Source organism: Triplophysa dalaica, chromosome 20 (genome assembly GCF_015846415.1).
Source record: "Triplophysa dalaica isolate WHDGS20190420 chromosome 20, ASM1584641v1, whole genome shotgun sequence".
NCBI classification, from domain to species: domain Eukaryota; kingdom Metazoa; phylum Chordata; class Actinopteri; order Cypriniformes; family Nemacheilidae; genus Triplophysa; species Triplophysa dalaica.
Window position 1 is genome coordinate 212501 of NC_079561.1, and position 16059 is coordinate 228559.

General features: G+C 38.9%; 2 protein-coding genes across 2 annotated transcripts in view; one reads left to right on the forward strand and one right to left on the reverse strand.

Annotated features, from left to right (window-relative positions):
• ndnl2 (necdin-like 2) overlaps positions 1–16059 on the forward strand; it is a 32487-nt gene that overhangs the window by 4747 nt on the left and 11681 nt on the right. The gene's annotated exons all lie outside the window — the stretch shown is intronic.
• On the reverse strand, positions 3750–15908 carry LOC130409730 (uncharacterized). The gene is made up of 9 exons (XM_056733895.1): positions 15886–15908; positions 15361–15415; positions 14975–15040; positions 14711–14818; positions 13882–13934; positions 10448–12388; positions 10222–10314; positions 5739–5813; positions 3750–4354 (listed from the first exon to the last, which is right to left on the reverse strand). Exons 6-9 carry the CDS (start codon positions 11655–11657, stop codon positions 4125–4127), a joined length of 1608 nt encoding a protein of 535 aa, XP_056589873.1. The 5' UTR covers positions 11658–12388; positions 13882–13934; positions 14711–14818; positions 14975–15040; positions 15361–15415; positions 15886–15908; the 3' UTR covers positions 3750–4124.

The window sequence follows — 16059 nt, forward strand, 5'->3', positions numbered from 1 at the left end:
ACACACACACACACAGAGTCACACACACACACACACAGAGTCACACACACACACACACAGAGTCACACACACACACACACAGAGTCACACACACACACACAGAGTCACACACACACACACAGAGTCACACACACACACACAGAGTCACACACACACACACAGAGTCACACACACACACACAGAGTCACACACACACACACAGAGTCACACACACACACACAGAGTCACACACACACACACAGAGTCACACACACACAGAGTCACACACACACACACACACACACACACAGAGTCACACACACACACACACACACAGAGTCACACACACACACACACACAGAGTCACACACACACACACAGAGTCACACACACACACACACACACACACGCATACAGGCATATGTGGTTTATGAGGTCAATTGACTTTTTGGTGGTTTACAGGGACATACCTTTCCCTCCATCCAATCAAGGTAAAAAACATGTCAAAATTTTTTATTTGATCTACAGAAGACTAACACCATTTCAAAAACAATCATTTACTTTCAGAACATACTTATATTATGTATGTGACATTTCACAGGTTTATGGGAACGTGTCAAATTGTGGTTTACAGGGACAACAGGGTTTATGAGGTCTCTATTAAAGCAATAAGCACCAAGAAAGCAGTGTGTTACAGTGCATTTAAAAACAGCTAAGGGGGTTGTTAGGTTAATCTCTAAGTTGAAAAATTCACTCTATACACACTCCTTCAAGGAACTTATTGGTAATATAAAATTGTTAGTTCATATGTTTAGCAAGGCTTCATTAAATACAATCCGGCTCCATTCCACCAAAGAAACTGCCAGCGTTTTGCTGCTTGCATACAGCATGTTCCTAATTAAAAATTAACTTATGTCTCAACTGCTTCATTCCATGTGAATATGCAAGTACTTTGACTATGTAATACAGTCATCACTTATAAGTTGTGTTTTTTACAACAGCTTCCTACGTGACTCAATCAAAATCAAGGACCAGAACTGACTGGTTTTTTAAACATACCAAAAATATTACTGTGCAAGTCTGGGACACATTAGTCTCCAACAAGCTTAAATAACTTGGGGACCTAAGAAAGCTACCTGCAAAGCTGTAGTACTGCGAGACATTTTAAGCACATGTTTGGATGCTTTTAAAAACAATGCTATATATCACAGTTATTTATCAATTAAATAAATCAAATCCAATCAAATCAATATTTAATGAGTTAACCATTTTGTGTTTGAAGCTATATTTGTCCTAACATTGCCAGAATTCTTCAGGACTTGGCCCCTTTCAGTTTTACCCCTTTTCTTCATGTAATAAGACATATGACTCCCTGTACATGGAAACATCTCACTGGATTATTTTCAAGTAATGGCAAAAGGAATGTTGAGAAATGTACACTGATATTTCCGAGTGACACAATAGAAAATATGTAAACAACTGGATTAAAAACACTAAATTGATTTTGTACAACTGACTTCTTGCTTGACCACTTACTGGATAACATGGACAACAGGGTTTATGAGGTCTCTACATACAACACACAATACTAGCCATTAACTAGTTTACAGGGACAACAGGGTTTATGAGGTCTCTACACACACAATACACAGAACTGACCACTCGCTGGTTTACAGGGACATCAGGGTTTATGAGGTCTCTACATACAACACACAAAACTAGCCACTAACTGGTTTACAGGGACACCAGGGTTTTATGAGGTCTCTTCATACACAAAACACAGAACTAGCCACTAACTGGTTTACAGGGACACCAGGGTTTATGAGGTCTCTACATACACAAAACACAGAACTAGCCAATAACTGGTTTACAGGGACGTCAGGGTTTATGAGGTCTCTACATACACAAAACACAGAACTAGCCACTAACTGGTTTACAGGGACACCAGGGTTTATGAGGTCTCTACATACATAAAACACAGAACTAGCCACTAACTGGTTTACAGGGACATCAGGGTTTATGAGGTCTCTACATACACAAAACACAGAACTAGCCACTAACTGGTTTACAGGGACATCAGGGTTTATAAGGTCTCTACATACAACCAAATGTATAAAATGTAGACCTTTTTACATACATAAGTGTTTTAAGATACATTAGTACATGGAGTGGTTGATTTTGGAAAGGTGCTAAATTAAGTTTGCTAGCAGTTCAATTATAATCCCACCTTCTATGCGGTAAACCGTCTAAAGCCATGCCTCCTTCAAAAACATGAACACACACAGACTCTAATTGCCATCCATCAAAAAAGTCCAAAGTCCATTAAATTCTTATCGAAGGATGTACATACCTGTCCAAAAGAAAGAGATCAGAGCCGTGTTCCGGAGCCCTCTCAATCCTGTAAAAACTTTACAGATTTTAATTCTAGATTTTCCTCTTTCATGATCCAGATGTTTTTGCACTGCTTTTTTAAAAACTGACATTTGTTTAGTACATTTACTTGTCGGTTCACCAGGGAAGTTTGGTTGTTACAGCTTGTCCATCATTCTCCCTTCATTGAGACAGCTGAGTGAAGTGGGTGAACGTTATTTGGTCCTACGACTTTGACCGCTATACATCTTGATAGATATGATATAGATATGATAGAGATTTTCAACCAGCACAACAACAACAAAATTCTGGACAGGATCACCTATGCTGCCTTTAATAGCGAAGAACATTTTCTATATAATTAGCAATGATAGAATGTTTAGGAGTAGTCAGAATATAACTGGTACTCTGTGTTAAAGGACTCATGAGACGAGCACTTTCAACAAGTTGGTATGATCTATTAGGGTCTTCAACAACATCCATTTTGCTTAAAAACACTCAATGGCTGTGTAAACAAAACAATTCTTGCCTTGTCAAAGACAGCTTTGCTCACAGCAGCCCATTTTGGTGCATGTCTCTTTAAATCATAGTGAGTTACAGCGAACCCCACATTCTTCTGTCCGGCATGTCAACACAACACACGTGTAGTACTGCCATGGCAATAATTTGGCTAAATGATATTTCGTGAATTCATCTGCGGTTAGTTTCGTCTTAAACGCCTCAAATAATTCGTCCAGAGACAAAAAAAATCCGTCACAGCAAACAGCGCATCCTAATGTACTGACGTTGTGCGTTTACGCTTACCTAAAATCCACAGAATGTGCACCTGCAGATCTCACGTGGATTTTAAGAGCTTGTCATTTACAAGTAATAAGGTTACAGACAACGTGAGAGCATTACTAGTTTACTGTGACATATTTTTCAGCCCAAGCACAAATGATTTGAGAAGTTTAAAATTAAACTAACCTGCAGTGTTCGCCCCTGTTCATTAGCAAAACAAACAGCTTGCCGCAGCTAAACACAGACACACATAATGTATTAACATTCATACAGCTAAACTACAAGTGTCCATCTGCACTTATATACAGTATATTTAACACTGGCTTTAAATGTTCTATTTAACCCATGACTGACTTAGATCCCTTCGCTATCATATGCATATGCTACTGTTATCCTCCAATATATACAGAACATTTAAGTAAATTCAGACTGTTAATAAATATTACTTTCAGCGGCAGTTTTGTCTCAGTTCAGTCGTTAAAATGCATGTAGAGCAACAATGCAACTTATTTGCAACCATGACAATCATAAAATGCTCTATAAATAAAATAAAATTGAATATTTGATCAATTAAGTCTTTTGGAAGATGTAGATTAACAGGTTAAGGAAACATTCCATCATCAAATTAGTAGTAATTTATTATAATGTTGCAAGTGTTGAATCTTCAACAACATATTGTCAAATATTGTACATTGACAGGTACAAAACATTGCCTTTCAGGGACAGGAATGAAAAACATAACCCAACTTCATGAAACACCACAAATGTTAAAGTTAAAAAAACATCAACAGAGGTCTATAGTCCCTCAGATTAAACATATAAACTAAAATGATCAACACTACCAGCAGGAGAATAAAACATGTTTTCTTAAAATTTCTATTTTGAAACTAATAAATACATACATTTTTATCAAAAAATTACAAGTTAAAAGAGTAGAACTAAAATGTGTCAAACAGATAATTAGCCCCTTGGACTACGAACATTAAAATTTCGACTTAATTTTCCACGTGTTTAAAATTTCGCCCTCGGTTCCGTACAAAATCACGTATATTTTGGACGGACCGGTTTTGAAGGACCGGATGCTCGCACCTTTTGCAGACCTCACACTCCCTCATTGTTGCCAAGTGAGCTTTGCTGATGTGCATTTTGAAGTGTCTCATCACAGCGTTCACCTCAGGTTTCGTCCATGGTCTCCTTTTGGGCATCCGCCTTCCTCTGCTAGAGACTAGTAACAAACAAGATGATTAACTGCTAGCATTGCTGACTACAAACAGATCATATCTTTATTGATACGGTTTAAAAATCTTAGAAATAAAATGATCAGGTGTGCACGGTGTACACCATGATTATATAACATATGTGCTATAAAAAAAACTTGAAACTACAGTTGAATTGCAATGTGAGTCACTTTGGATAAAAGTGTCTGCCAAATGCATAAATGTAAACAAGGTTCAAAGCAGGGAATAATACAGGATCAGGATTTTTGCAGCAGATACGAATAACGATTTTCTGTCATCACGATCGGCCAATACTTACACAGACTCCGATGGTTTAAGCTTTATATAACTGATATAAGATTTCTGCTCACTGTTTGCAGAATAAGTTGTAATTTGATAAATATTTTGATATAATCATATAAGGGCAATTAAAAGTTAACTTCCCCTTTTAAAAACATCCCTTTTTAAATATTGAAGTTCTTATTTTGGCCACATACTTGAATATAGTATAGTACCACTTGATAAAGCATTCCAGGGCACAGCTTTATGGCTGACTAACTGCCCTGATGAAGTAAGGTCTGCTACTTGAGGACTGGATTTTGGTGGCCTAACAAACAAATGAGCAAAGTGTCATCAGATAAGGCTGCTAAATCAACTGCCATAAACCCCTTACATGGCAGGATGGAAGACCTCAGTCTCTTCAAACCCCCTCTAATCTAGCCTTAAATTCAGGCCAGGGTGTTGTCAGTCTATGGCGCTCAATATTGAGAGCATATGCATTCGATTTTTATGTAAATGTGGGGGCAGACACCAGTGTTCTGACTGGCAACCTGGAAGCGCAACTGTGTTTACAAGCAGACAAAAGCTGTATTTATGCAAGTGCTTCATGAACGTGCACCATAGACTGACAAAACAGAGGAGAATATATTGATTAAAGTTAGTATTGTGTTTTGTTTTTCACTCAAAGTATTCTCATTACTTCAGAAAAATTCAGTTGAGCCTGAGTGGATCGACTAATTTAACAATGTCTTTAGTACTTTGCTGGACCTTGACAACAACTATAATCATTATGTCTATGAGGAGGCTAGGAAATCTATTTGATGTCACCTGCGAGGTCTTTAGACACGTTGAACGTCATGATAAAAGTCTTTGTTCAATGTTTCTTTCTGTCATGAGCCGGGTTTGATTTTCTTTCACATCATTTCTCTCTTCATTATTGATACTAAGCTCATCTGTTCGCTAGGGCTGTCAGCAATCTTGCGCTACACATCTTGCAGTTTAATTGTAAACTTAATTGTGTATAATTGTGAAGTATACTTTACTTGTATGAAGTAATATTTTGTGCTGTTATCACAAAAATACATTTGTTGCGTTGCAAACATTTTATCATACCATCGTTTTCAGAGATTGGTCTGTCAGCTTTTAGTCCTTCTGATGTGTTTGGACATGGCCTGCTTTCCAAAGGCCCTGTTGACATAGATATGGAAATAATTATTTTACAATGTATTGCTTGCATATTATGCACTTTTATTCATAAACTATAGGGTAGGACAGTAATTGTAAGTTAAATTGCAACTACACTCCTAGATATATATATAGGTTGACCATCTGAGCCATTACTTCGGACGCGTCCTTGCCAGGATTCGAATGCGTCTTCCGGTAGTCGAATTTGTCCATCACATACGTCATCGTGGTTTATTATTTCAGGTTTTATTTTATAAAGGCAGCTGTTTTATTTCAAGGTAAGAATGATTACAATGAACTACAATGATTACACGTCTTAAGTTATGTTAAAACCAGGTATCTCACTAGGTGAGTATAGCAAGTTTAGAGTCTATAATCTTAGATGAGATCAGATGCTGACAGAGTGTTTGGTGACTTTATACGGGTGCTGATGGGTGAGAAGGTGAGTGACAGATGATTAAAACTAATGAGTGTTAGCTGGAGGAGGTATGATAAGAGAGACTGATGTCTCCGTCACAGTGCCACGCCCACAGCCTGTTCCTAGGGGCAGTGCCGTCGCAGTGGTCTGTCGTTGTCAAATTGTGCGGGTCGACTGGGATGCTTGTAGTAGAAGGTGTTGAGAAGAGCGGGATCCTGTATGTTATCACTCAGGGCCCAAGAGCGTTTCACTAGTCTGTAGCCCTCCCAGTCGACCAAATTCTCCACTTTAGAGTACACACCATACCCGGGAAATGAACAGGAGTCCAGGATCTGAGACGATGTCCTCGGGATACCAGAGCACTGGTATAGAGGGAGTAGGAGATGATTCCGTTGCTGTGGGAAGGCCTTTGAGACGGACTAGGTGGCATGACATGGAAACCATGACCCAGCCAGCTTGGCTTCTTTGAGGTGTCACGAGCTATTTTGTTCTGTGTAGATGATAAACGAATGTTGAGCACCCTCCGGCAAATGCATCCATTCTTTCAATGATAGCTTCATGGCAAACAGTTTAGTTTCCTTTCCACCGGGGTGAATTTATGAGAGCAGAAGGCACATGGATGGAGTACTGGTTGATCTTACTGCCGCTACGATATCACCCCTCCTACCCACGAAGAGGAGGCGTCTACCTCGACGATGATGGTCTGAAATTGATCAGGGTGCCTGAGGAGAACTTTTTCTTCAGATGTTTGAAGGTATCAATGGCCAAGGGAGACCTGGGGCCTCGTTATCAACAGTGTGTAGAAAATGTTCTATATGTTCTTTGTGTCTAAGAACCAAAAAAAAAAGTATTTATCAAACGTGCGTTCACAGTTCTTATAGACGCGTAGCCTTTATTGATAAATCCCACATTTTCATAAACCCCATGGTCTATGTTCACGGTCATTTTCATTCGGAATACCTCCCATAATCAATATATTGTGATGAAACCTAGGTTTGTTTGGGAGGAGTTATGTGAGGGGTATGATGACGGAGCTGTAGATCTTGATGAAGTGGTGATAAAAGTTGACGAAGCCCATGAAGCGTAGAAGATCTATGAATGGAGTGGATGTTTGCCAGTTGGGTACAGCTGCCACCTTCCCACCTTGTCCATGGAAATGTCATTTTGGAGATGTTTTAACAGAGTTTGGAGGATTTTTCTGCCTTTAGGTAGAGGTGGTGCTATCAAAGACGTTCAAGGACCTCTGCAACATGGTGCTGGTGATCGTCAGGGTTCAAAGAATAAATCATCTATAAACACAAGTACAGTTGAGTGCAAAAAGCCTCTACCGCGTGCATTAAGCACAGTTGCATAAACCCGTCCATAAGACATATAATGTATGCATCATGACCGGTAAGGGTCAAAAAAGCTAATTTCCACTCGTCACCTTTTCTTATCCACACCAGATTGTAGGTGCTGCAGAAGTCAAACTTGGTAAAGATGCACACACCTCTCAACTGTTCGACTCCTGCCAGGATGAGGGGAAGAGGATAGCAAAACGTTGCTGTTATCTTGTTGACTGCTCAATAATCTATACAGGGTCTTAAACCCTATCCTTCTTGGCCACGAAGAAGAAGCAGGTTGAGGCAGCATGTGACAGAGAGGGACAGATGAATCCCTGAGGCCTTTGGCAAATCACTCCTCCGAGGCTTTCTTAATAGGGATGGAGAGAGCATAAATTTATCCATGGGACACCGGCAAACCCTCCTTGAGGTCTATCGTACAAGGTACCTGGGTGGCCCAAGCAGGATAGATGAAATAGGCTTTAAGATTTAGTATAGAAATAGGTTTTAAGATGGGCACTTCTATCGACTTGAAGTACAATTTGACACAAAAAGGTTGAGTTGGTGTGGATCCTTTTAGGTGTGGATCATGACGATAGATGGAAGTAATACTTTGTAAATGGTTATATGATGTATAAGACTCAACTTGATATGACTAGATTGTGAACGCAGGGCTGGTGAATCCAGGAGTGAAGAGGGTAACTGGCATAGACAAACACATTCAGAGGAAGTAGGAAGACAAGCAAACTGAAGACTTTCAACGAGAGATAATTCAGGTAGATTTAGATTAGATTGGATTCAACTTTATTGTCATTACACATATACAAGTACAGTGTAACGAAATGTAGTAAGTCACTAGGTGAGTATACCTGGTTTAGAGTATGTATTCGTAGACAAGATCAGACACGGTTCCCTTTCTGTCAGTCTCGATGTTGTGTGGAGACTGATTTTAAGAATTTGGAGTGGAGCATAAGGTGTCGGTGGCTGTGTTAGTCTCCAGGGAAGAAAAGATAAAGGGAAGAGAGGATTCGACAGCAGAAGAGAAGGTGCTCGTAGAGAAAGAGAAAAGATTACATCTGAAAGAAACTGGTTGTTGCTGTGATGCATGTGGGAAGGTGTATGTTGATGGAGATGAAAGAAAAGTGGTCAGAGAAGTGCAAAGTTTGATGTTTTCTATTGCAATTTTATCGACAATTACATGACATTTATGCAAAGAGTCAGTTTTTGCAGTGTTGGCCCTTCTTTTTCAGGACCTCTGCAATTCGACTGGGCATGCTATCAATCAACTTCTGGGCCAAATCCTGACTGATAGCAGCCCATTCTTTCATAATAACTTCTTGGAGTTTGTCAGAATTAGTGGGTTTTTGTTTGTCCACCCGCTTCTTGAGGATTGACCACAAGTTCTCAATGGGATTAAGTTCTGGGGAGTTTCCAGGCAATGGACCCAAAATTTCAACTTTCTGGTCCCCGAGCCACTTAGTTATCACTTTTGCCTTATGGCACGGTGCTCCATCGTGCTGGAAAAATGCATTGATCTTTACCAAACTGTTGTTGGATTGTTCGAAGAAGTTGCTCTTGGAGGGTGTTTTGGTACCATTCTTTATTCATGGATGTGTTTTTGGGCAGAATTGTGAGAGAGCCCACTGCCTTGGATGAGAAGCAACCCCACACATGAATGGTGTTAGGATGCTTTACTGTTGGCATGACACAGGACTGATGGTAGCGCTCACCATTTCTTCTCCGGACAAGCCTTTTTCCAGATGCCCCAAACAATCGGAAAGGGGCTTCATCGGAGAATATGACTTTGCCCCAGTCCTCAGCAGTCCATTCAATATACTTTCTGCAGAAGATCAATCTGTCCCTGATGTTTTTTTTGGAGAGAAGTGGCTTCTTTGCCGCTCTTCTTGACACCAGCCCATCTTCCAAAAGTCTTCGCCTCACCGTGCGTGCAGATGCGCTCACACCAGCCTGCTGCCATTCCTGAGCAAGCTCTGCACTGGTGGCACTCCGATCCCACAGCTGAATCCTCTTTAGGAGACGATCCTGGCGCTTGCTGGACTTTCTTGGACGCCCTGAAGCCTTCTTTACAAGAATTGAACCTCTTTCCTTGAAGTTCTTGATGAACCTATAAATTGTTGATTTAGGTGCAATCTTAGTAGCCACAATATCCTTGCCTGTGAAGCCATTTTTATGCAACGCAATGATGGCTGCACGCGTTTCTTTGCAGGTCACCATGGTTAACAATAGAAGAACAATGATTTCAAGCATCACCCTCCTTCTAACATGTCAAGTCTGCCATTCTAACCCAATCAGCCTGACAAAATGATCTCCAGCCTTGTGTTTGTCAACATCCTCACCTGAGTTAACAAGATGATTACTGAAATGATCTCAGCAGGTCCTTTAATGACGGCAATGAAATGCAGTGGAAAGGTTTTTTGGGATTAAGTTAATTTTCATGGCAAAGAAGGACTATGCAATTCATCTGATCACTCTTCATAACATTCTGGAGTATATGCAAATTGCTATTATAGAAACTTAAGCAGCAACTTTTCCAATTTCCATTATTTATGTAATTCTCAAAACTTTTTGCCACGACTTTACAGTTTACCATGCAAGAATACAAATATTAGATGATCCTTACTAGTATACTGACACTATTCAACATACATACCATTCGTTTTATCAGAAGCATCTTCCAGTGGATTTTCCGCAGGAATGGTTTCCTCATCTTCACTATCATCCTCCTCATCCTCATCTGTGAAATCTGAACATAACATGGGAAAGCACACATTTTATTTTCAGTTTTAATAACAAATAATTCTTGCCTCTTAACATGAATTATGGCATCTAGAAATGTATACATTATAACATTTGATATCAAAACTTCACTTAAATACCTCCAATTTGATCAAGTGATTTTCCATGCAACTCATGTAGTTTCCCTTTTTCCAACGCAAGCAGCAACTTGGAAATTTTTCCACTTTGTATTTTGGGCTCAGACAGTCTGTAGAACTGTCTATGAACCGATATGTCGTGTCCTAAGAAATCAGCCAGCTGATCCAGTTCATTGTCTTTCAAGTTTAAAATTTGCGAAGTTGTTGCTATTTCTTTACGTAGTTTAGTGGACCTTAAACAATCCGGTTTCTGCGCACCACATTCATCTGCTTGTCGTCTGAGACTTTCATGTCCTCTGTAATATGTCAGGCATTGTGGTACGGCAAATAAATAATCATTTTCTTCAGGCACACCGCATTCCTTTCTATTTGCAATCAAAAGATTGAGTGCATTCGTCATATCTGGTGTGAGTAGCACTGCTACTTTCCGTCCTCTTTTCCCTTTTAGTTCAACACGATTAAAATACCTGCATAGCTTCTGTTCGTAATTCGACAGTCCTGTTCCTTCATGCGTGTGTGAGTGATCTCTTTGGAGGAAATTCATCAGTTTCATCTTTGACACTTCTCCAATACGCCTTCTGTTGAAAATAACTATCTTGGATAAAATTGTACGTGCTAAACTGGAATAATTCTGAGCTGTTGCCACCTTCTTCAGGGCTGCGGTTGCCAATTCTGCACTACTGTCAAGATGCTGGTGAAGTTTTTTTATGTCTTCAGTGAGCGGTAGATTGTCTGGTTTATTGTACTTCGAATCACTAATTGTAGTAAGAGCACAGTGCGATATGTATTCAGACCATTTAGCTTGGTAGAGTTTCTGGAACGCCTCTGATGATTTGATCAGGTCCTCATTCCCAGCCATAAGAGCATGACAACGTACAATGTCGCTTACTTTCAAAAGTGAGTGCCCTATTTTCAGTGCAAGGCTTGGAGTTTTGTAGCTGTTCGTATTTGTATCAAATCCTGCCGTCTCTTGAACTGCTTTAATGACAGTCATAAAGTTTCTTGGTTTGATGGAATCCTCCAAGGTCATGATTGGAGATATTCTGCGCAAAGTTTGCAAAAATCTGCCAACTTGGCGTATTTTTTGCCTGATATAGTCATGTTTTGATGGATCATGACCATGTTTGCTATAAAGGGACTCTGCAAAACGTAGCAGGCAAAAGTCGTTGCGAACAACAGTTGAAATCTCATCATCATGCATACGATTTATCATTTTAAGCACTCCATTTTCAGTACTAGAGCAAGAATTTTTACCAGTGCTGCCATGCCAAGAACGCACTTTCTGCCATGATGTTCACTGTCCGCTGGCTTGGACGAGCACCTCTTCATGTGTCGCCACAACTCGTTACGTAAAAACATCCCCTTACAGTGGATACAGTACTCATAATTTTTTCCGTCACCTTTAGCCTTTCGCTTTACTTTGAGTGAACCAGATCCACTCTTTAGAACTACATTGTTGTGCATGAAGTTTCCCCTATTCCGAAGATTCTCAAGCAACTCCTTCCTGGTTTTCGACCCGGCAGGGAGACTAAGAGCCTTTGCTATGTCACCATCCTCCTTTATGTGCGTTTTGAAGTGTCGTGCTATTTTGAAAACAGGCTTTTGACAAACAAAGCAGATATTTTGACCTCCAAATGAAACCGCAGTTGATTGTACAGTGTTTGAAGTTTCTACAGCAGTTGATTGAATTCGGTCTTCTGAAGTTTTATCCGAAGATATCTCATTAGCAGATCCTCCTCCATTTAAGTTTTCATTTATGTCGACTCCTTTTGTAGACCACCCCAAAAGCGAGTCTTTATTTAAAATTGGTGATTTTGCCATACTTTTTGCATGCTCATCGTCTGTTTCACTTTCCGAGTCTGGAACATATTCTGGATCACATTCTTCAGACTCTTCACTTGTGTCAGATTCTTCATCAGACTCTTCAATTCTGTCAGTCTCCTCCTTAAATATATAAAGAGAACAAAATAATTTATGTGTTTTTGTCATTGGGTAATTTATTAGCAACTTCTTATGTTCCAAACATGTATTGACACAATGGCAGATTTTTTCAAGAAAATTTCTAAGCAAACAGTTCTAGGGCACTGACATATGGCTTACATTGTATGGAAAAATATATTTTATGTTTACCAGAAAAAAAATTAAAAAGTGGTTAGAGAGTTGGGCTTGTAGCCAGAAGGTCACTGGTTCAAACCTCAGTACCACCAGGAAATGACTGAAGTGCCCTTGAGCAAGGCACCTTAGCCCTGTTTGCTCTGCAGTGATAGCTGCCCACTGCACTACTTGTAAGTCGCTTTGGATAAAAGCGTCTGCCAAATGAATAAATGTAAATGTAAAAAGAAATTCCTAGGCTTGAAGGAACAAGGTGCAATCGAAGGTTTTGAACTTGTCCCTGAAGATCACAGTGAATGAAGCTTGGGGGCCATAGAGTCAGCCAAGCTCGACCAACCAGGAAAATGTACATAACTAGCAGCAGAGTTTGGGTTCTAGAGCTGAATGAAACCAGCAACACAGCAGAGCAGATAAGAGTTTTGGGGTGGGGAGGAACTCAAAATTTTACAGGACAGTCCATGTGGATTTATGTGGCGTAAGGATGCAACCCATGATGATTGTCATGGTTAAGCCTGGACGTGGAACCACCAGTGTGATAAACAATTGTCGTGACTGGACAATATGTTGCTAGGAAGGTCAAAAGGAAGACTGGAGAGGACTTTAACTAGGATAACCAGAGCAAACTGTGGAAAACCCTGAAATATGCACCGCACTGCTAGGGTTCTTCTTTAATGAAAATTGTGAAAAGCGCTATATAAATAAAGTTGATTTTAGTTACTACCATTTACTACTAGATGACACATTCAAAAGAAGTGAATAGGTCTACGAGAAATACGTCCATGGAGGTGTGGCCAGACAGCGTGTATTTGTATCAAGGGGATCTTAGGACCAATGAAAAGCTGGGGGCCAGAAAAAGTGATCTGTAGCAAGTGAAGGTGAGGACACCAGGAAATCTGGAGAGATAAAGGACCTCAGCAGCACAGGAGTAAAAAGTCCCCACAGGCCTCCAAGTTCTTCGAACCAGGCATAACAAGATAAGCTAAGAAAGACAATTTGTCATCTTTGAAGTAAGAGGAATGACAGACCACAAAAGAGCCACTGTGTTGAAGAAACAAGGTGATGGTTAAGAGCATTTTCTCGTAGCATGTCCTATGAAGTGCATCTCGTTTAATTCTGGGTTATGAATCCCCAATGAGTTTTTATTTGTTGGGTCTTCTGACATAGGACTCAGAAGCAGAAAGATTCTCTCAATGATGTGGTTTACAATCAAACAAAGAGTTAGGAATTAGATAATAGAGTAAACGAAGGGATGAAGAGAAATACATTAGATTAGCATAAAAAAAAACAAAAGAGTGTTTCAAAACACTTGATTTCAAAACACTTACCCATGACTTTGGTCTTTTATGGAAACAATACACGTGCCATGTAGTACTGCACACTGTTAAATAAAATGATGAGAAAATTTTAGAATTATTCACAGAGGGAACCTTCTAAACAAAAACTTGTAACAATAAATAAGAATTGTAAAAATATTGGGTGGTGAAATAGGAGCCCAAATGTTGTTAAAATTCCTAAAATGATCAATATGATTAAGGGTATGCCATCACTGATCCTTTGAAAAATACACAATAATTACAATAGCTACAGACGCATGACTTGCCACTGACTAGTGTTGGGTATAGTTTGAATTTTATCGGTAACCAGTTACCAAAGACACATGTAGTGCACGTAGTCATGGGAAACTGTGTGTTTGGTTGTTTAAGGTGCAGCGTATCTGTAAAATGTGTATAAAGTCCTATGAAAAATGGACTTCTGCTAACGGTTCAGGTTCTTTTCATAAAAAAAATCGGTTTTGGATGGGAACCTGTTCTAGTTTTCAGGCCATTCAGAACATCTACTAGCCAAAACTAAAAAATTGTTGCAAGTCACAAGACATAATTCTCCATGAATTATCTTATAAACATGTACTTTGTTTTCAATTTGAATGTTTTATGGAAAATATTATGAACATTACCAGGTGCCAGTTTATAAAGTGCACATTTCCTACATTGACCTCCATTTAAAAAAGCATATTTTGTTCTGACATGCGTCAATGGGCTATTGATATTGTACACTAGAGTGTAGAGAACAGAAAAGCGGTTTTGCACCACGCCATACCACGTATTGCACAGAAATAAATATATTCATTGAATCACAAGATAATTTTATACCAACCTTTACATTTCAGCCCCCACCACTTCAGTGGGGAAAACGGTCCAGAGCAAACAGAACATTTTTCAAGCGAATTCATCTCCTCTTTGACAAGTTGATGTGCTTTGCAAACTAAAGAAATAAATGCAAATAAAACGATTTTGAAAATTAATTTCATCCAGTTATTAAATTGAACAGAATCAACACTGAACTGAGCTAAGACTATTAGACTTTACAGGGCCGTTGAATGCTTGAATATGAATGGTAGATGGGTCAGTTGATTTTTACCTCTGGCTGTCTCTCTCCTTCTCACTCCAACGTTCTTCTCTTTTCTCTTTCTCTTTCTTCCTCTTTCTTTTAATCAAACATTGTAATTAAAGAGAAATAATTAGATTGTGTTAATAAGTGGTAGGTACACTTACATTAGTTTTATTGGTGTAACAAATATAGACCTAGGATAGCATTAACATTTTTGAGTGAACTATTCCTTCAACTATTTGAAGTACTGGCCAATTGAAGGTGAAAGCTTTTGGTGTTCTTTGGCAGATTCATGTATCTGATTAAAAACTAAATAAATTAGGAGAATAGAAAATATGAAAATAAATGAGTCTAAATATGCAAACTATAATTTACTGTGAAAATACTAAATTTCTTACATTAAAAAATTGTCCTACCATCATCACCGCTGCCTGGTCTTGTGGATTCCTGCTGGGATCCAACGGTTATGTCCTGAGTACAAGAAAAAACATGAACAAACCGATGATTATTATTTTATGTCTTTCTTTCAGTTACATTTTAATGCATATTTTTGCTCCAAAGTAAAATAAAATGTAATAAAACAAAACAACTAATCAACTAATCAACAACTAATGACAATTAATCAGCCAGTAATAAAATAGACACAAATCATCATGAACAATTGTAAATGTAATGAACCAAATCACTCTTCTGAAATCAAATTATGAGAAAACACACAAGTGTTGTAAAGCAACAGTCTACTGCTTAGTAACATACAAAGACATTTTGTGTCCTCATAAACCAAATCATGTCCTCATAACCCATGCGAAAACACAAACAAGTGTTATAAAGCAAAAGTCTACTGCTAAGTACTATTTAGTAGCAATAAGAGAACAATTTAAATAAGAGCAATTAAGTTTGACGCTCATTCGGTTAAAAAAATGACAAAACTATAAACAAACCTTTGTAGGAGATGTGATGTCACATGCCCTCATGGCTGGAGCGACAGGCTCATGAAGGTGCTGAAAGACAAACAAAGAGAATGAAGTAATAATGAGACATTCAGCTGTGTAGTCAAAGCCTTAATAACTCTTCTGAAACCAAATTATGGGAAAATATACACAGGTGTTATAAAT

Excerpts from the sequence above, each read along its gene's own strand:
- LOC130409730 (XM_056733895.1), bottom strand. The coding sequence starts at position 11,657 with ATGATAAATCGTATGCATGATGATGAGATTTCAACTGTTGTTCGCAAC. Across the intron at positions 10,315-10,447 it reads ATCACTTGATCAAATTGGAG|ATTTCACAGATGAGGATGAG; the intron begins GTATTTAAGTGA and ends TGTTATGTTCAG. Across the intron at positions 4,355-5,738 it reads ACCAATCTCTGAAAACGATG|TCTCTAGCAGAGGAAGGCGG; the intron begins GTATGATAAAAT and ends GTTTGTTACTAG.